Here is a 15169-nt window from a genome sequence, read left to right as displayed (position 1 = left end):
ACTGACACTTGTCACTGATATCAAATATTAAACCTGTCTGTAGCAAACTGGCAGCAGCCATTTTGTGGAGAGAATCCACTTACAGGATGAGTCTCAGATTACAACCTATTCGCTATTTAGTGCACTATTTTTGACCAGGGTCCATAGGGCTCTTGTCAAAAGTAGTGCACTATATAGGGAATAAGGTACCATTTGGGACTCAGCCATACTACCGACCTGAGGACACTGGAGTTCTGAGGTACTATGTGGTCGTGACATGAGGTAAAAAGGTATGGAGGCAAATTTAAAAACTAATGGAAAAACAGTTGGTAAGTTTATAAAAAATATCTGTCTCCATATGTATGTAGCATTGAGTCGTTATTATATTTTGTTCTCAGCAACATTCTGGGATTTCACATGCTTTATGTGCACAGTAACAATTAGATAAAATGTGTGAGCACTGTCTGTGCAAATATCAACAAAAATGTGCTTCATTTTAACTATACTTTTCTCTTGCATTGAGGTAGTTATTTTATCAAAACTCCACTGGCTAAATCTCTGCACCAAATAATAAAGGAGTACATTCATACACAGCTGAATGAGGTAGGTATGATGCAGTGGAAATCTTTCAAGAATGCAAGAAATTCCCTGAGAAAAATAATCAGAGCGAGATTGACGCACACATCAGGAGCAAAGACAACTAACGAGCCAGATACTGTCACAGAAGGCCTACTATAGGGTTAAAAATGACTGCTTTTGACAATAACCCATTGTTGGCATTGGTTCATGTACTGCATTCATTTGCTCTTTTTATTTAACCTTTATTTAACTAGGCAAGTCAGTTAAGAACAAATTCTTATTTACAATGACGGCCTACACCGGCCAAACCCGGACGACGCTGGGCCAATTGTGCGCCGCCCTATGGGACTCACAATCACGGCCGGTTGTGATACAGCCTGGAATCGAACCAGGGGGTCTGTAATGACGCCTCAAGCACTGAGATGCAGTGCCTTAGACCGCTGCGCCACTCGGGAGCCCACTCTTACAAGCTAGATAGGAGGTAATAACTGAGAGAAAAGGTCAAGTTTCAATATTACTGGCTCCATTTGCTCACAAAGACATTTGCATCTGATGGGTGTGTTTAAAAATCTCCTTCTCTTCAATGTTTCTTTCTTTGCAAACCAGCAGACAAACTGCCTAGCCTAGAACATAAGGATTCTGTTGTTTCCAAAGTCCACGGCAACAATCCTTCCGTCTGGAGTAACAGCTATACCCGACGGGCGATCCATCTGTCCAAAGCTGCTACCCTGAGTCCCCAACTTGCATAGGAAGTTACCGTTGGTTTCGAACACCTGGATCCTGTGGTTCCGGGAGTCGGCCACCACGATGCGGTCCTCCTGGTCCACTGCTACGCCCTGCGGCCGCAGGAACTGACCATTACCGGTTCCCTCTGATCCCAGGAAGCGGGCCGACTGGCAGTCCGACCGGATGATCAGCAGACGGTGGTTGTTGAAGTCTGTCACCACCAGGTGGCCCTCCTGAGTGAAGGCCACGCCCCTGGGGGAGTCAAAGTGTTTCCATAGAGCCCCTTCGAAGCCGTACTTGTTGAGGAAGGTGCCGTCCTGCCTGAAGAGCTGGATGCGGTGGTTCCGGGTGTCTGAGACGAGGATCTTTCCCTCCGAGCTGACCGCTACGTCCCAGGGGTAGCTGAACTGACCGGCCTTGGTTCCCTTCTCCCCGAACTTGAGGAGGAACTGGCCTTCAAAGGTGAAGATCTGGATGCGGTGATTGTCCTTGTCGGCCACGATGATTCTCCTCTGGCCGTCGCAGGCCACCCCAGCTGGTCGGTCCAACTGGCCTGGTCTGGAGCCCAGCGTACCAAACTTGTGGTGGAAGGAACCGCACGGCTTGAAGATCTGCACCCTGTTGTTGCTCCGGTCAGCTACAATTATGTAGCCCTCTTTGTCCACACACACCCCCCAGGGGCGACACAGCTGCCCGTCTCCGTCCCCCTCCCTGCCGAACGAGTCCACCGGCAGGGGGATACCTCCATAGCTGCGGCCAGACTTTACCAGCACTTTAAAGGGGCTGCCTTCGATGTGCCGGTTGCAGATAAGGACTGACACCAGATGTTCTCCCTCTACCTTGGGCAGGTAGCTGACCGTGTACGATCCGTTCTGGTGGTCGGACACCTCAGCGTTCAGCAGGTTACCATCAGGCGCCATCACCGCAGCTGACACACCGTCCCCCCCAGACAGCCTGGGCTCTCCATCATGATCATACCCCACCACAGTGAAGGAGGCCTGCTTACCCTGCAAGCCCCGACAAAGCCCCTCTCCCTGGGCCTTGGTGAGGGGGGCGAAGGCCCCAGAGCTGACCAGACCCAGGGACTGGATGGCGAGTAGCAGGGTCTGGTCGGGGGCGGTGAACATGATGTGGTCATCGTCCTGTGGTAGTAACAGCTCCCTGAGGGCCTTAAGCTCTGTGATCTGGATAAGTATGCTCTCTCTGGCCAGCAGCAGGTCCAGACTACTGCCCTTCTCCAGGACCTGGGCTACTGTAACAATGGTGCTGTCCAGCTTGGTCAGGTTCTGGTGCAGCTTCTCTAACTGGAGATAGAGGGACTTGGCTTTCACCTGACGGATTTTCTCAATCTTGAGAGAGAGAAAGAGAGAGAGAGAGAGAGAGAGAGAGAGAGGAGAAGGGAGGGGGGGATAAATAAAAGAGAGTTACACAGACCTGTTAGGCAGGGGTGAAGGGTTTGTAACACTGCTGGAATGTGTAAATGTACTGTACTGTATGATACTACTTCGCACAAAACCAACTTACTTTCCACAGCAGCTCACACTCTCGTTCCTCCAGGGCCTTCTTATGACGCTGTGTGATGGCTTTGACCTCTGACTGGACCACCATGGCCTTCAGTTCCACCTGCTCGGCGATGGCCTGGGCTTTCTCAATGCTCAGCTGCAGGTAAATCATTAAGAAACAGCTTTAGTGTGGGGACTAAATGTAGCATGACCTTTGAATGGTACATTGACACATTATTCACAGGTTAAGTCCTGACAGGTTAAGACCTTTGAATAGTGACACATTGTTCCCAGACAGATACAGTAGGTTAGTGTTTCTCAACCTTTCTGCACCAGGGACCAGCAAGCTACTGGGTATCATGAGTCTATGGTGTAAATGACTCCCCGCTCCTCCATATCAGTGGATGAAGTGATGAGTGACCTCTCAAAGTCCTTTCAGTATGAGGCCAGTTGGTTAGGTGAATGAAATACCTCAGACTGTCTCCAGTACTACTGCTGGAGAGAGGCTGTTGACCCCAGGCCAACACAGCAGCTATTTTACAGCCAGTAGTTGGACCTCATCATGAAGTCACCCCATAGAGGCACCTCTGGTGGATATAGGGGTTAGAGCACAAGCTCAGAACGTTAAGACTGTGTTAAGATCTGCTACCAAAATGCTTTATCAGCAGACAGACAGCCCTTTAACTGTTGGGAAAGTGAATACAGTGTATGCACTCATGACTAAGTTGCTTGGGATAAAAGTGTCTGCCTTGATATAGTGTGACTGACTAGAATAAAAAAAAAGGTTCAATTAACTTCTCACTAGGTTCAATTAACTTCGCACTAGGTTCAATTAACTTCTCACTAGGTTCAATTAACTTCTCACTAGGTTCAATTAACTTCTCACTAGGTTCAATTAACTTCTCACTAGGTGGGAGCTAATGACAGTCCATGACCTGATCCATCTCAGCAGGACTGAGCTCAACCAATGGAATGAGGGGTACTACCAGGGTGGTGGTGTCAATCAGAGAGGAAGCACCAATGACATCATCTATTGGGGGTAACAAATCCCGGGTCAGAGGTTAAGGGGGTGGACAGAGAGACATGAGGCGAATGAGATTATGGTGTTTTAATGCAACCCTTTAGGCCAAGGCTCTTCTACCTTTCAGGACAGAGTTCTACAGCTCGGGCTTTGTTTCATTCAAGCCCATGAACATGTGTGCGTCCCAAATTGCACCTATTTCCTATGTTGTGCACTACTTTTGAACAGGGACAATTGGGAACAGGATGCCATTTGGGACACAGCCCATGAGATCTCTTCATAGGAGATAATGGATTATCAGGCTGGTCCTAGTCATAGCACAGCCTCTTCACAGGAGCTAAAAACCCTAAACCCTAGATTGAGTTAGCAGCATTTGGTGAAATAGGTCTTCAAGCTAAGTGAGCCTCAACTTCAACTGAGCATCACAAGACTGAAGGGGGTAAGGGGGAGGTGTGTTTTTCTATTGTGTTTTGAGAAAGGGGAGGGGCATACATATTTAATTGGCATGTAAGTGAGTTGGTTTGGGGGATATGGGAGAGGAGGGGGTGTTTGGGGAGAGGGTGGGGGAAAGAAGCGTCTTCCTAGAATTCCTCTCCATTGTGGCCGTCCTTCTAAAGCCATCCTGTTCCCAACACTCTTCACAGCTGGATGACACACCACCTGCCAGGCAGCCGGCTAAGGAGGAGTGGCCTAATGTTCTGAGTGGTTGTCTGCATCCCAAGTGACACCCTATACAGGGCTCTGGTCAAAAGTAGTGCACTATGTAGGGAACATGGTGCCATTTGGGACGCATTCATGTTATTAGAGGGGGCTATAAATGGTCTCTCTCTCTCTCTCTCTCTCTCTCTCTCTCTCTCTCGATGCCGTCAAGTCTCTGAATACGAGCTGCCTAGTGGGCCACACATACACCAACGTAGAGTGTCCCTGCTATATATCCCCCTATACTGCCTAGTGGCACACACACACACACACACACACACACACACACACACACACACACACACACACACACACACACACACACACACACACACACACGTAGAGTGTCCCTGCTGTTTATCCCCCTATACTACCTAGTGGCCCACAAACACACACACCAACGTAGAGTGTCCCTGCTGTTTATCCCCCTATACTACCTAGTGGCCCACACACACACCAACGTAGAGTGTCCCTGCTGTATATCCCCCTATACTGCCTAGTGGCCCACACACACACCAACGTAGAGTGTCCCTGCTGTATATCCCCCTATACTGCCTAGTGGCCCACACACACACACACACACAAACGTAGAGTGTCCCTGCTGTTTATCCCCCTATACTACCTAGTGGCCCACACACACACCAACGTAGAGTGTCCCTGCTGTATATCCCCTATACTGCCTAGTGGCCCACACACACACACCAACGTAGAGTGTCCCTGCTGTTTATCCCCCTATACTACCTAGTGGCCCACACACACACCAACGTAGAGTGTCCCTGCTGTATATCCCCCTATACTACCTAGTGGCCCACACACACACAAACGTAGAGTGTCCCTGCTGTTTATCCCCCTATACTACCTAGTGGCCCACACACACACACCAACGTAGAGTGTCCCTGCTGTTTATCCCCCTATACTACCTAGTGGCCCACACACACACCAACGTAGAGTGTCCCTGCTGTATATCCCCCTATACTGCCTAGTGGCCCACACACACACCAACGTAGAGTGTCCCTGCTGTATATCCCCCTATACTGCCTAGTGGCCCACACACACACACACACAAACGTAGAGTGTCCCTGCTGTTTATCCCCCTATACTACCTAGTGGCCCACACACACACCAACGTAGAGTGTCCCTGCTGTATATCCCCCTATACTGCCTAGTGGCCCACACACACACACCAACGTAGAGTGTCCCTGCTGTTTATCCCCCTATACTACCTAGTGGCCCACACACACACCAACGTAGAGTGTCCCTGCTGTATATCCCCCTATACTGCCTAGTGGCCCACACACACACCAACGTAGAGTGTCCCTGCTGTATATCCCCCTATACTGCCTCGTGGCCCACACATACACCAACGTAGAGTGTCCCTGCTGTTTATCCCCCTATACTGCCTAGTGGCCCACACACACACCAACGTAGAGTGTCCCTGCTGTATATCCCCCTATACTGCCTAGTGGCCCACACACACACCAACGTAGAGTGTCCCTGCTGTATATCCCCTATACTGCCTCGTGGCCCACACATACACCAACGTAGAGTGTCCCTGCTGTTTATCCCCCTATACTGCCTAGTGGCCCACACATATACCAACGTAGAGTGTCCCTGCTGTTTATCCCCCTATACTGCCTAGTGGCCCACACACACACCAACGTAGAGTGTCCTTGCTGTTTATCCCCCTATACTGCCTCGTGGCCCACACATACACCAAAGTAGAGTGTCCCTGCAGTATATCCCCCTATACTGCCTAGTGGCCCACACACACACCAACGTAGAGTGTCCTTGCTGTTTATCCCCCTATATATCTTCTGATCACAAGGATGAAAAGAAGGTCATTATATCCTCATTTAGAGACACCTCTACCTAAAGGGACAGAGACCAGGATCAAACCCACAAACCCAGTGTTGCCAACACCATACTAAAACCCAGTGGCAGTTGAGAGACGGATTTCTCGGATGGTCAGAGATGCGTCCCATTACCCACCTGTACAGTGTGCCCGCCCTGCATCACATTACCCACCTGTACAGTGTGCCCGCCCTGCATCACATTACCTACCTGTACAGTGTGCCCACCCTGCATCACATTACCTACCTGTACAGTGTGCCTGCCCTGCTGGGCATCTGCCAGCAGCTGGATGGTGAGGGTCCTGGAATCCTGAAGGGAATCCTGGAGGTAGCGGAGGCTGTGGCCTGAGTGACAACTCGCACTGCCCTCCCCACAGACGGGCACAGAGCACGTGTCACAGAAGAAATACAGAACCTGCAGAAGGACAGACAAAGAAGCACACAGTCAGCAACAGAACAGTCATCCTCTCACATACAGCAACAACCAACCGCAGACAAAGTTTTATTGTTACATTCTGTACAATATCTAACATGTTGACTGTCGGGTCCTGACGATTGAATATTAGTAACAATGACATTAAGCTATGGCTCTGCCTCAGTCTGCACACCGATGTACTGTACGGCATCACATACTCAGTGTTTTGGACACAGTCCTGTCTAAAGCAGAGTAGAGTGAAAGAAAGAGTGAGGGGAAGAATGAAAGAAAGAAAGAAAGAAAGAGGGGAAGCAGGAGTGAAAGGGTAGAGCGTACAGGAAGAGGGGAAGCAGGAGTGAAAGGGTAGAGCATACAGGAAGAGGGGAAGCAGGAGTGAAAGGGTAGAGCGTACAGGAAGAGGGGAAGCAAGAGTGAAAGGGTAGAGCGAACAGGAAGAGGGGAAGCAGGAGTGAAAGGGTAGAGCGTACAGGAAGAGGGGAAGCAGGAGTGAAAGGGTAGAGCGAACAGGAAGAGGGGAAGCAGGAGTGAAAGGGTAGAGCGTACAGGAAGAGGGGAAGCAGGAGTGAAAGGGTAGAGCGTACAGGAAGAGGGGAAGCAGGAGTGAAAGGGTAGAGCGAACAGGAAGAGGGGAAGCAGGAGTGAAAGGGTAGAGTGTACAGGGTTGGATGGAGAAAGTAGGGTGAGTGATGCAGGCCAAATCACCACATAATATAGGCCAATAAACAATTACATTGGTCAGTTGCCAAGAACATCAATATTTACAATACAGAGCCCCTAAAGACACGTTTATCTTAGATATGTTCCTATGTATTAGCACTAAAGTGCATGGATGCGTTGGCACGTATCCAGAACTTCATTCAAGGACCATATAGTACATAGCTAGTACATGTCTCTATAGCAACAGTCATAATATGATTTGGTGCTGGTGTGGGGACATACTTCTCTGACGATACTAAGGCTTAATGCAGAGGTGAAGTTGTCAGAGTGTTTTCACAATGAGAATTAATTTAGACTGGATACTCGAGTTCGTTCTGGAGATTCAGTATGAGAGCGAGTGTGTGTAATCCACTCAGAACCACAAAGTCCTCATAAAATGATGGATCACTCAGCATGGGCCGGGGTACATATCTCACCCATTGGCCCCTTCTCTCTTCCCAGTGAGCAATTTGAAAATGTCAACGGATCTATCTGACAGTAATCACTGAGGCAGATTAATCTCAATGAAATTACCAAATTAAGGAGTTTGGAGGTGCTTTCCTCTCCCCACCACACAGGCCAATCCATCAGTGGTGACTAGCACCTCGAATACAGCCTTCAACACCACGTTTTGGACTTCGGTAAGGGTTCCTTCGGCTGTTCGGCCACACAAAACATTTTTTCCTTGAGGAAAGCCAAAGTCCGTAGCCGAAGTCCGTGGCTGAAGTCTACGCTCCTTCGTCTGTGATTGGTCAACAGTAGGGATTCGTCAATAAAGTCTGTTGTCATTCAACGAAAAAAGACTGGTTTTCGTGCTAATTTTTTCATACTGCACCAAACATCAAAATTTCAAAGTGGCAGATTTCTTGGGTTATTTTAGATGAATTCTGACTATTTTGATGATTTGGCTACAGCGTCTCAAATCGACAAAATGGTACTATTGCTGCTTGTTTCTCATTTTTCAAGCGAAGGTCTTTTAAAGGTGTTTGCGAGCACACTCATTTGGTTCGGCTAGCCGCCAGCTGAACTGAAGCATGCTGACGTCTTTAGACCCCAGCTCAGAGCAGGAGAGCCAGACTGATGGGGAAGATCCCAATTGTATACTCCTCGCATCCTCTCTCCTCGTCTCTTTCTCTAAACCCATTGGAGGAGAAAGCCAGAGGTCTTTCCCCTCTGACCTTCTCCTCCAATGGGTGTTGAGAAGGAGACAAGGAGAGAGGACACGAGGAATATGCTATTGAGATTCCCAGGGACCACTAGGTTGTGCTGTCTATGGTGATATTCATCTGACTGACCAATATGCAATCACTCACTCACTGATGTTATGTAGTACCTGTCCCATGCCTCTGGCACAGAAAGAATTCCCTTATCCTAGTGTGTGTGTGTGTGTGTGTCTGATACCGATATGAAGATCGATATATCGTACTAAATGCCTACTAGTGACATCATCTTGGTATGAGCCCCTCCCTCCCTCCCTCCACTTCCGTTCCACCCCACCAGCTCAAATGGCTCTAGCGTCATTCACGCATTAGCGCAAATTGTCCTGGGTTTATACTGTATGTGGAGTTCCACGCATGATACTGAAGTTGAGGGTTTGGGTTGGCATTTCAATGACAGATACGGTTCCCCAGTGCCAGGAAGAGGTGTACTCTAGGATTAGGCATCTCCTCTGAACACACGGCATAAAACTACTGGAAACATAGCACATTCGTCCCAAATGGCACCCTATTGCACATGACCGCCAGTAGAGAGGAGAGCAGAAAACCTCAGCCAAAAAACGTTAATAATAATATATGTTTGTTATTCAAACGGTTATTACAGTGACCGCGGTCATTTGGCTAGCCAATTACAATCATCCAAGATTCCATGACCGTTACAGTCCTAGTGTTGTGTTACCCTACCAGAGGTTGTGATCCTGTATCTATCAGCATCAGAGGGAGAGGGGAGGAATAGTATAGGCCTTTAAAACACCAAACTGCCAACAGAAGTGGCCAAAGGTGACCCAAAGCTGGGGTAAAAGGAACCAAAGTCAGGATGCACTGGAACTTCTGTGGAACTGGACAGAGCTGTTATCACTTTCCAGTCCATATTATGGTATTTCATGTGTCTGAAGTAAAAAATAAAAATAAAAAAGGGACTCAAACCATTCCCTGGAATGGTGGACTTCAAAAACTTCTAAATCAGAAAACATCTGGAATTATGATTCATCAGAATCTCAGACAGTAAAATCAACTAAATTGTTGTTTCCTCGCTAGCCTGTAGATCCATGGGAAATGTAAAGAGAGAGAATAATGTAAAAATGCCAGAATTCCCACACGGGGCTGATGTAAAACACACACACACACACAGAGCGTGGACCGTACAGATCAACACAACCCGGTGTTGCCCTTTCCGTGCTCATCCTGTTTCACAGAAGTCACACGTGGCCTAGAATGCTAAGCGCTGCACACACACACACTGAAAACAGTGTGCACGACCACCGTATCAAGACAAATGGGGTGACCTCATTGGCTGCTTACGAGAAGACAAACAATATCAGCTCGGGCCCCAGCAGAGAGTGTGTGTGTGTGTGTGTGTGTGTGTGTGTGTGTAAGAGGGGAGAAAGAGAGAATGCGTTCAGAGCACCATGACGGAGTGTGTACCGCTCTAAAAAATGGCCAGCAGTGTTTGTTGGTTTGTGCGTCCTTCCAGTAACATGCATGACTTGATCTCTATGGCTCAGCCTCAGCAATAGAACACTACAAGCATATGCCAAGTCTTTCTGTGTGCAGATAGATGACTTCCAGTTGTGATTCACTCACCAAAACTCCCAGGTTTTCTTCTCCAATCCCGGTTGGAGCGCTCCTAGATGTTCTACTTATTCCCTCCAGATTCCAGTGATCTTCCAACCAGGATTTCTGGAAAAGTTTTTGGGGAAGTTCCCAGAATTTCAGAACCCTAATAAGAACTGTGCCTCCTCATGGACTGACTATGAGCCAGAAACACATGAGACATTTCAGAGCCCATCGCTGTCTAGGAATAGGGCTTCCATCCAATCCCAGAGAGAGAGAGAGGGCTGCTTTGATGCCATGCCAGACGTTACTTGTATATAAAATTATGAAAGCGCTTCCATGTGTGCTGTGTGTGCGTGTGTTGGGGGGGGGCAGCCAGACCTGCGTCTGCTGAACTACCCTACAGCCCCCTCCCAGTACACACACACCCACCCATAGGAGCCCCCTGGTTCATGGAAGAGTCTGAAGGAACTACCCAACTAAAGGGAAGTGTCCAAACGGAATGTCCACTCCAGTACCCGGAAGTTCAAGAACCAAAACCGAGACCTGGCGGTCAAAACAAAAATCCATTAATGGACACATCTCCCTTTGACAAGCTCGTGCTCTACACTGATAGGTGTGCCCAACACTTCATCACAGCTGGGATTTTGCGTAGACCCATTCTGTTTCAAACAATGGTGATATTCCAGCTGTACAAAAATCTGGACTCAGCAGATGAAAAAATGTGACTCACACGCTGAGTGAATCACCCTTCTACTTTCCACTGTTCATCAGAAACACAATCTGCAGACGGTTCCAACTGCTTTCTTTATTTTCCCAGACTGGACTGGACTGGTGGACTGACTGCTCCATCTGTCTTCTTCATATAACAGCGTTAACTGTTCAGACATATGTTCCACTGACTCGCCGGCCACGCTGCCTGCCTGTTTTATGGCAACATCGAGTCCCAAATGGCACCCTATTCCCTTTGTAGTGCACTACTTTACCTTAGGGATCAAGTCAAAAGTAGTGCACTATATAGGGAATAGGGTGCAATTTGGGATGCATTCACAGAGTTATTTTGGCTAGACATTGTTTTCATAATCCCAATGAGAAGGCTGGGCCCCATTGTTAATGCTATGTCTGCTGATGTCTGGACTAGCAGGGAAACCAACCGTCCACTCTGTCATGTTAAAACTATTTTCAAAGCCTCTTCATGGGGAGAAAATATTTACAATTCCTTTCATAAAAGAGCTGAATCATGCCAATGCAATGTTTGTGCATGTGTAGCCTACAGTAGAACTTTAAACTGTATTAAAGGTTTCCTCAGCCCTAGCGAAAACCGTTCCACATTCCTGATGAAGATCTGGTCCTACCATAGGAGGAAAGGAACCCCTCTCTCTCTGGCTGCCTCCCATATGACACCCTATTCCAATTTTTAGTGCACTACTTTTGACCAGGGCCCATAGGGCAATATGGTTCCATTTGAGCCGCAGGCTCCAGCCTACAAGCAGCTCCACAACACCAGATGGCTCCCCTCCATCCCATCTTGGTCCTCAGAGAGAATGTGTGTGTGTAGTCCTATCATCAGCATGTCTCCCAGACGACTGCTCTGCTGAAGACTAACGTTACGACGTCATGGCATTCCGACTGGCCTTCCACTGAGTAAAGGCTTCCTGTGTGTTTCTCTGTTGGGAGCCTGTACGCCTACACTTTCACACCACACACTGTCTGCACCGGAGTCAGGACAGGAGTGCATTGTCTCACGTCTGCACTGGCTCCTGGCAACTGCGTGACGCCTAGTGACGTGAGACAATGGACAGGAGTGAGGGACTGCACTGCTGCTTAGTCCAAGTACACCCCAGAAGAGACACTGCGCCAACAACTCTCCAAATGTAAATTTATATAATATATTATTTATCCATGACTTTGGTGTAATGAGACGGAGACTGTGAAATTAGTGTTATGAAACTGTGATATTGCTATGGACTGTCAAGCCCGAATGGTAGATCCCATTTGAGTTTGTCCAATAACACCCAAACCCACGTTAGGCTTTGAAGAGGTGGAGGGCCAGACAGCCCCATCCTCCCACATCCTCTAATCTATCTGATGATGAAATTAAACAACATTACTGCTGTTAGACTCAGATGGACAAACTTACCGCATTGTCATGCTGCTGGCAGAAACTCAGCTTGTCCTGAAAGACAGGCAGCAGAGAGTAGCTCGACTGGAAGGAGGACTGGCTCAGAGTGGCAGTAGAAGTGTTGTTACAGTTGTTGGTTAGGTTCCCCAGGTGCTGGTGAAACAGACTCTCCACTAGTCTATCAATGAAATGGTCTTTGGTAAGCCGGACCCTTTGGTGTGCCCTTACACAGTTGTTACAAAGGTACTCCTGGCAGTCTCGGCAGTGAGAGGTAGCAGGGTTGCCCTCGTCGCAAGAGCTGCACAGGGGATTTCTGCTGTGTCTGTGAGACAAGTTGTTGCCCCTGCTGCTGCTAACAGTATTGTTAATTTGCTCCTCAGACAAATTTACCATGGCATCCAACAGGTTGCTAAATAAAAAGTTTGACGAGGGCAAGGCGTCTACTCCTGATTCGGGCATTAGAACCTTTTGGTCACATGTCGGGCACCGGAGTTTCAAGGGGTCTCCGGGGTTCCGCTGGCCCTCCAGACACTGCCTGCAGAAGGCATGGAGGCAGGGGAGGACGTGGAGCCTTCTGGAGGATGAGGTAGATGAGCTAGTTGAGGCATGGGACGAGGACGAGGAGGTGGACGAGTTGGAGGAGAGCGGAGCAGATGAGCAGCACAGTTCTTTGCATAGGGGACATGTCTTCAAGTCAGGGAATGAAGCCATTTGCGCAACTGCTTTGGAATAGGGGTCTTTAAACGCGCATTTAGACATAGCCTATGGTTTCCTTTGTAAATAGATGCAGTGCCGATGGACTAGATTACATGTTTCAATTCAACGTTGCTCCTATTGTGCAAAAGTGTATCCACTCACTGCCACCAAATAACATTTGTAACTGATTAAATAGGTCTGCACGTGAAGGATGTGCGTTTGAAGGAAATTAGAATGGCAGTCAACGTCAATGAAAGCTCTTTGGAATAGAAAACTTCAGGTCTTCCTTATTTGCATACATAATTCACATTTGACGCGTTTTGAGTATTGACATTTGAGAGTAATTATAACTTAATATTAAAGTTGTATGTTCTTGTTTACTTCAATGTTGCGGGGAATAAACCAATATTGTGGCAAACATGAAATCCTCGGCGAGTCCCCCGCTCCGATTCTCCCCAAGCAGAGAAGGGCCACTATCTGTTTTCGTTATCAATTCCTCTGTTCAATTACGCACAAACGTGTTTTAACAGTAAGTGTCCGTCCAATTATTCTAATCCACCATCAGAACTCTTTCAAATGTAGCCAACCATGCGCATCAAACGGAGACAGAGTCAGTCGAAGGCAATTAAATAACGATTCCATTTGATGTAGAAAGTTAGCTCGATACTTGCGGGCATAAGATCGAATAGCCTAACAGTTGTCGTACAGTCTCCCAAAAATGATTTGCTACTCTATGATACCTTCTCTGAACGAAATGCTCTCTGCGATGCATTCGTTGTGGATAATAAAAGGCTGCACTTTCTTGAGATCAAATGTACAGCGTTTTCCACTGGCTTCCCTTGACCATCCGCCAGCGCAGAATTAATCCATTCGTCCCGTGCCTTGAAGCGTTCCATGGAATGTGTTCATTTGCGCCCGTGTCCTTGTGCACGCTTCCACGCATGTTGAACCATACGTTATCTCAAGACGTACAACGTAGGTTTTACTATATATGTGTATTATGTGCCATGTAAGTTGCAAGGCGTGAGTTTCTCATGTCTCTACTCCTACAGCCGTGAGCATACTTCCGCCTCATCACATGGAAGGTGACTCGGGGAGGTTGTTGGATAGGGGGCTGGGCTGTTATCCGGTGGTTACATACTAGCGTGTCGCCCTATTCATGCCATTTTAACAGTAACATTTTAATCAGAAATGTTACAATATATATGCATTATGTCATGGAGTAGACCTCAAATAGCAATTGTGCAAAAACAAGGGCTCTATTTCAATATTTTGATTTCATGGAAAAAGTATAGACTGTGGCTTTAATTTAGTTTGATTTGACACTTTTGAGACCATTCCATTGGTTCCATGGTACCAGGCAAACTAAATCAAACTTTCTCTCTGGCTTGTGTATTAAAAAAAACTAAAAACTAAATTATGTTTATTTAAATTGCAGTAGCCTAATACTAACGTTTTATCAAACAACTCTAATGTCCACTTTGAATGTGAACAAATAAATGTCTGATCATGATCGTATCCATTCATCCTGTCTCAGACTGAAAAGCAATGCTTACTCATCCATGCCTCTGTGAATGCCATGCCATTAATGTTGTGCTAATGGTTCAGTCTCTCCTGGAATTGCACACACACACACACACACACACACACACACACACACACAGGTCAGGGCAGAGGAACCTCAGTGAAGTTTATCCTCCACATGTTAACGGTCCATTAAAGCAGTGGGATGCCAGCCTGAGCGACAGAGCGCTAAAGGGAACCTTTTGACCCCATTCTCCAGTCCTGGATTAGGAGCTGGCCCCGCCCAATCCTGCTCAGAGGAAAAACACAGGAGTGAGTGTAGGCTACTAGGGCTGGGGAAATATGAAAAGAAAGAGTCAGAGGGCCTCCCGAGTGGCGCAGCGCAGTACTTGAGCCGTCACTACAGACCCGGGTTCGATCCCAGGCTGTGTCACAGCCGGCCATGACCGGGAGACCCATGAGGAGGCGCACAATTGGTCCAGCGTCGTCCGGGCTAGGGGAGTGTTTGGCCGGCCGGGATTTCCTTGTCCCATTGCGCTCTAGCGATGGGGGGCCGGGTGCCTGCAAG

The 15169-nt window shown here is 47.9% G+C and overlaps 1 protein-coding gene across 1 annotated transcript; it reads right to left on the bottom strand.

Moving 5' to 3' along the window:
• Positions 1-956: 956 nt before the first annotated feature.
• On the bottom strand, positions 957-14091 carry LOC121542323 (E3 ubiquitin-protein ligase TRIM71). Its single transcript, XM_041851722.2, has 4 exons — positions 12400-14091; positions 6604-6771; positions 2809-2943; positions 957-2633 (listed from the first exon to the last, which is right to left on the bottom strand). Exons 1-4 carry the CDS (start codon positions 13138-13140, stop codon positions 1182-1184), a joined length of 2496 nt encoding a protein of 831 aa, XP_041707656.2. The 5' UTR covers positions 13141-14091; the 3' UTR covers positions 957-1181.
• Positions 14092-15169: the final 1078 nt, after the last annotated feature.

The sequence above is a fragment of the Coregonus clupeaformis genome, chromosome 2 (genome assembly GCF_020615455.1).
Source record: "Coregonus clupeaformis isolate EN_2021a chromosome 2, ASM2061545v1, whole genome shotgun sequence".
Classification (NCBI taxonomy): domain Eukaryota; kingdom Metazoa; phylum Chordata; class Actinopteri; order Salmoniformes; family Salmonidae; genus Coregonus; species Coregonus clupeaformis.
This window is presented reverse-complemented; position numbering and strand designations above follow the sequence as displayed.

What these genes read in the sequence shown, in the direction of transcription:
- LOC121542323 (XM_041851722.2), bottom strand. Translation starts at nt 13,140, where the DNA reads ATGTCTAAATGCGCGTTTAAAGACCCCTATTCCAAAGCAGTTGCGCAA. An exon ending in AGGGCAGGCACACTGTACAG is followed by an intron (nt 2,944 to 6,603) that starts GTAGGTAATGTG and finishes ATTTACCTGCAG; the next exon opens with CTGAGCATTGAGAAAGCCCA. An exon ending in AGTGTGAGCTGCTGTGGAAA is followed by an intron (nt 2,634 to 2,808) that starts GTAAGTTGGTTT and finishes CTCTCTCTCAAG; the next exon opens with ATTGAGAAAATCCGTCAGGT.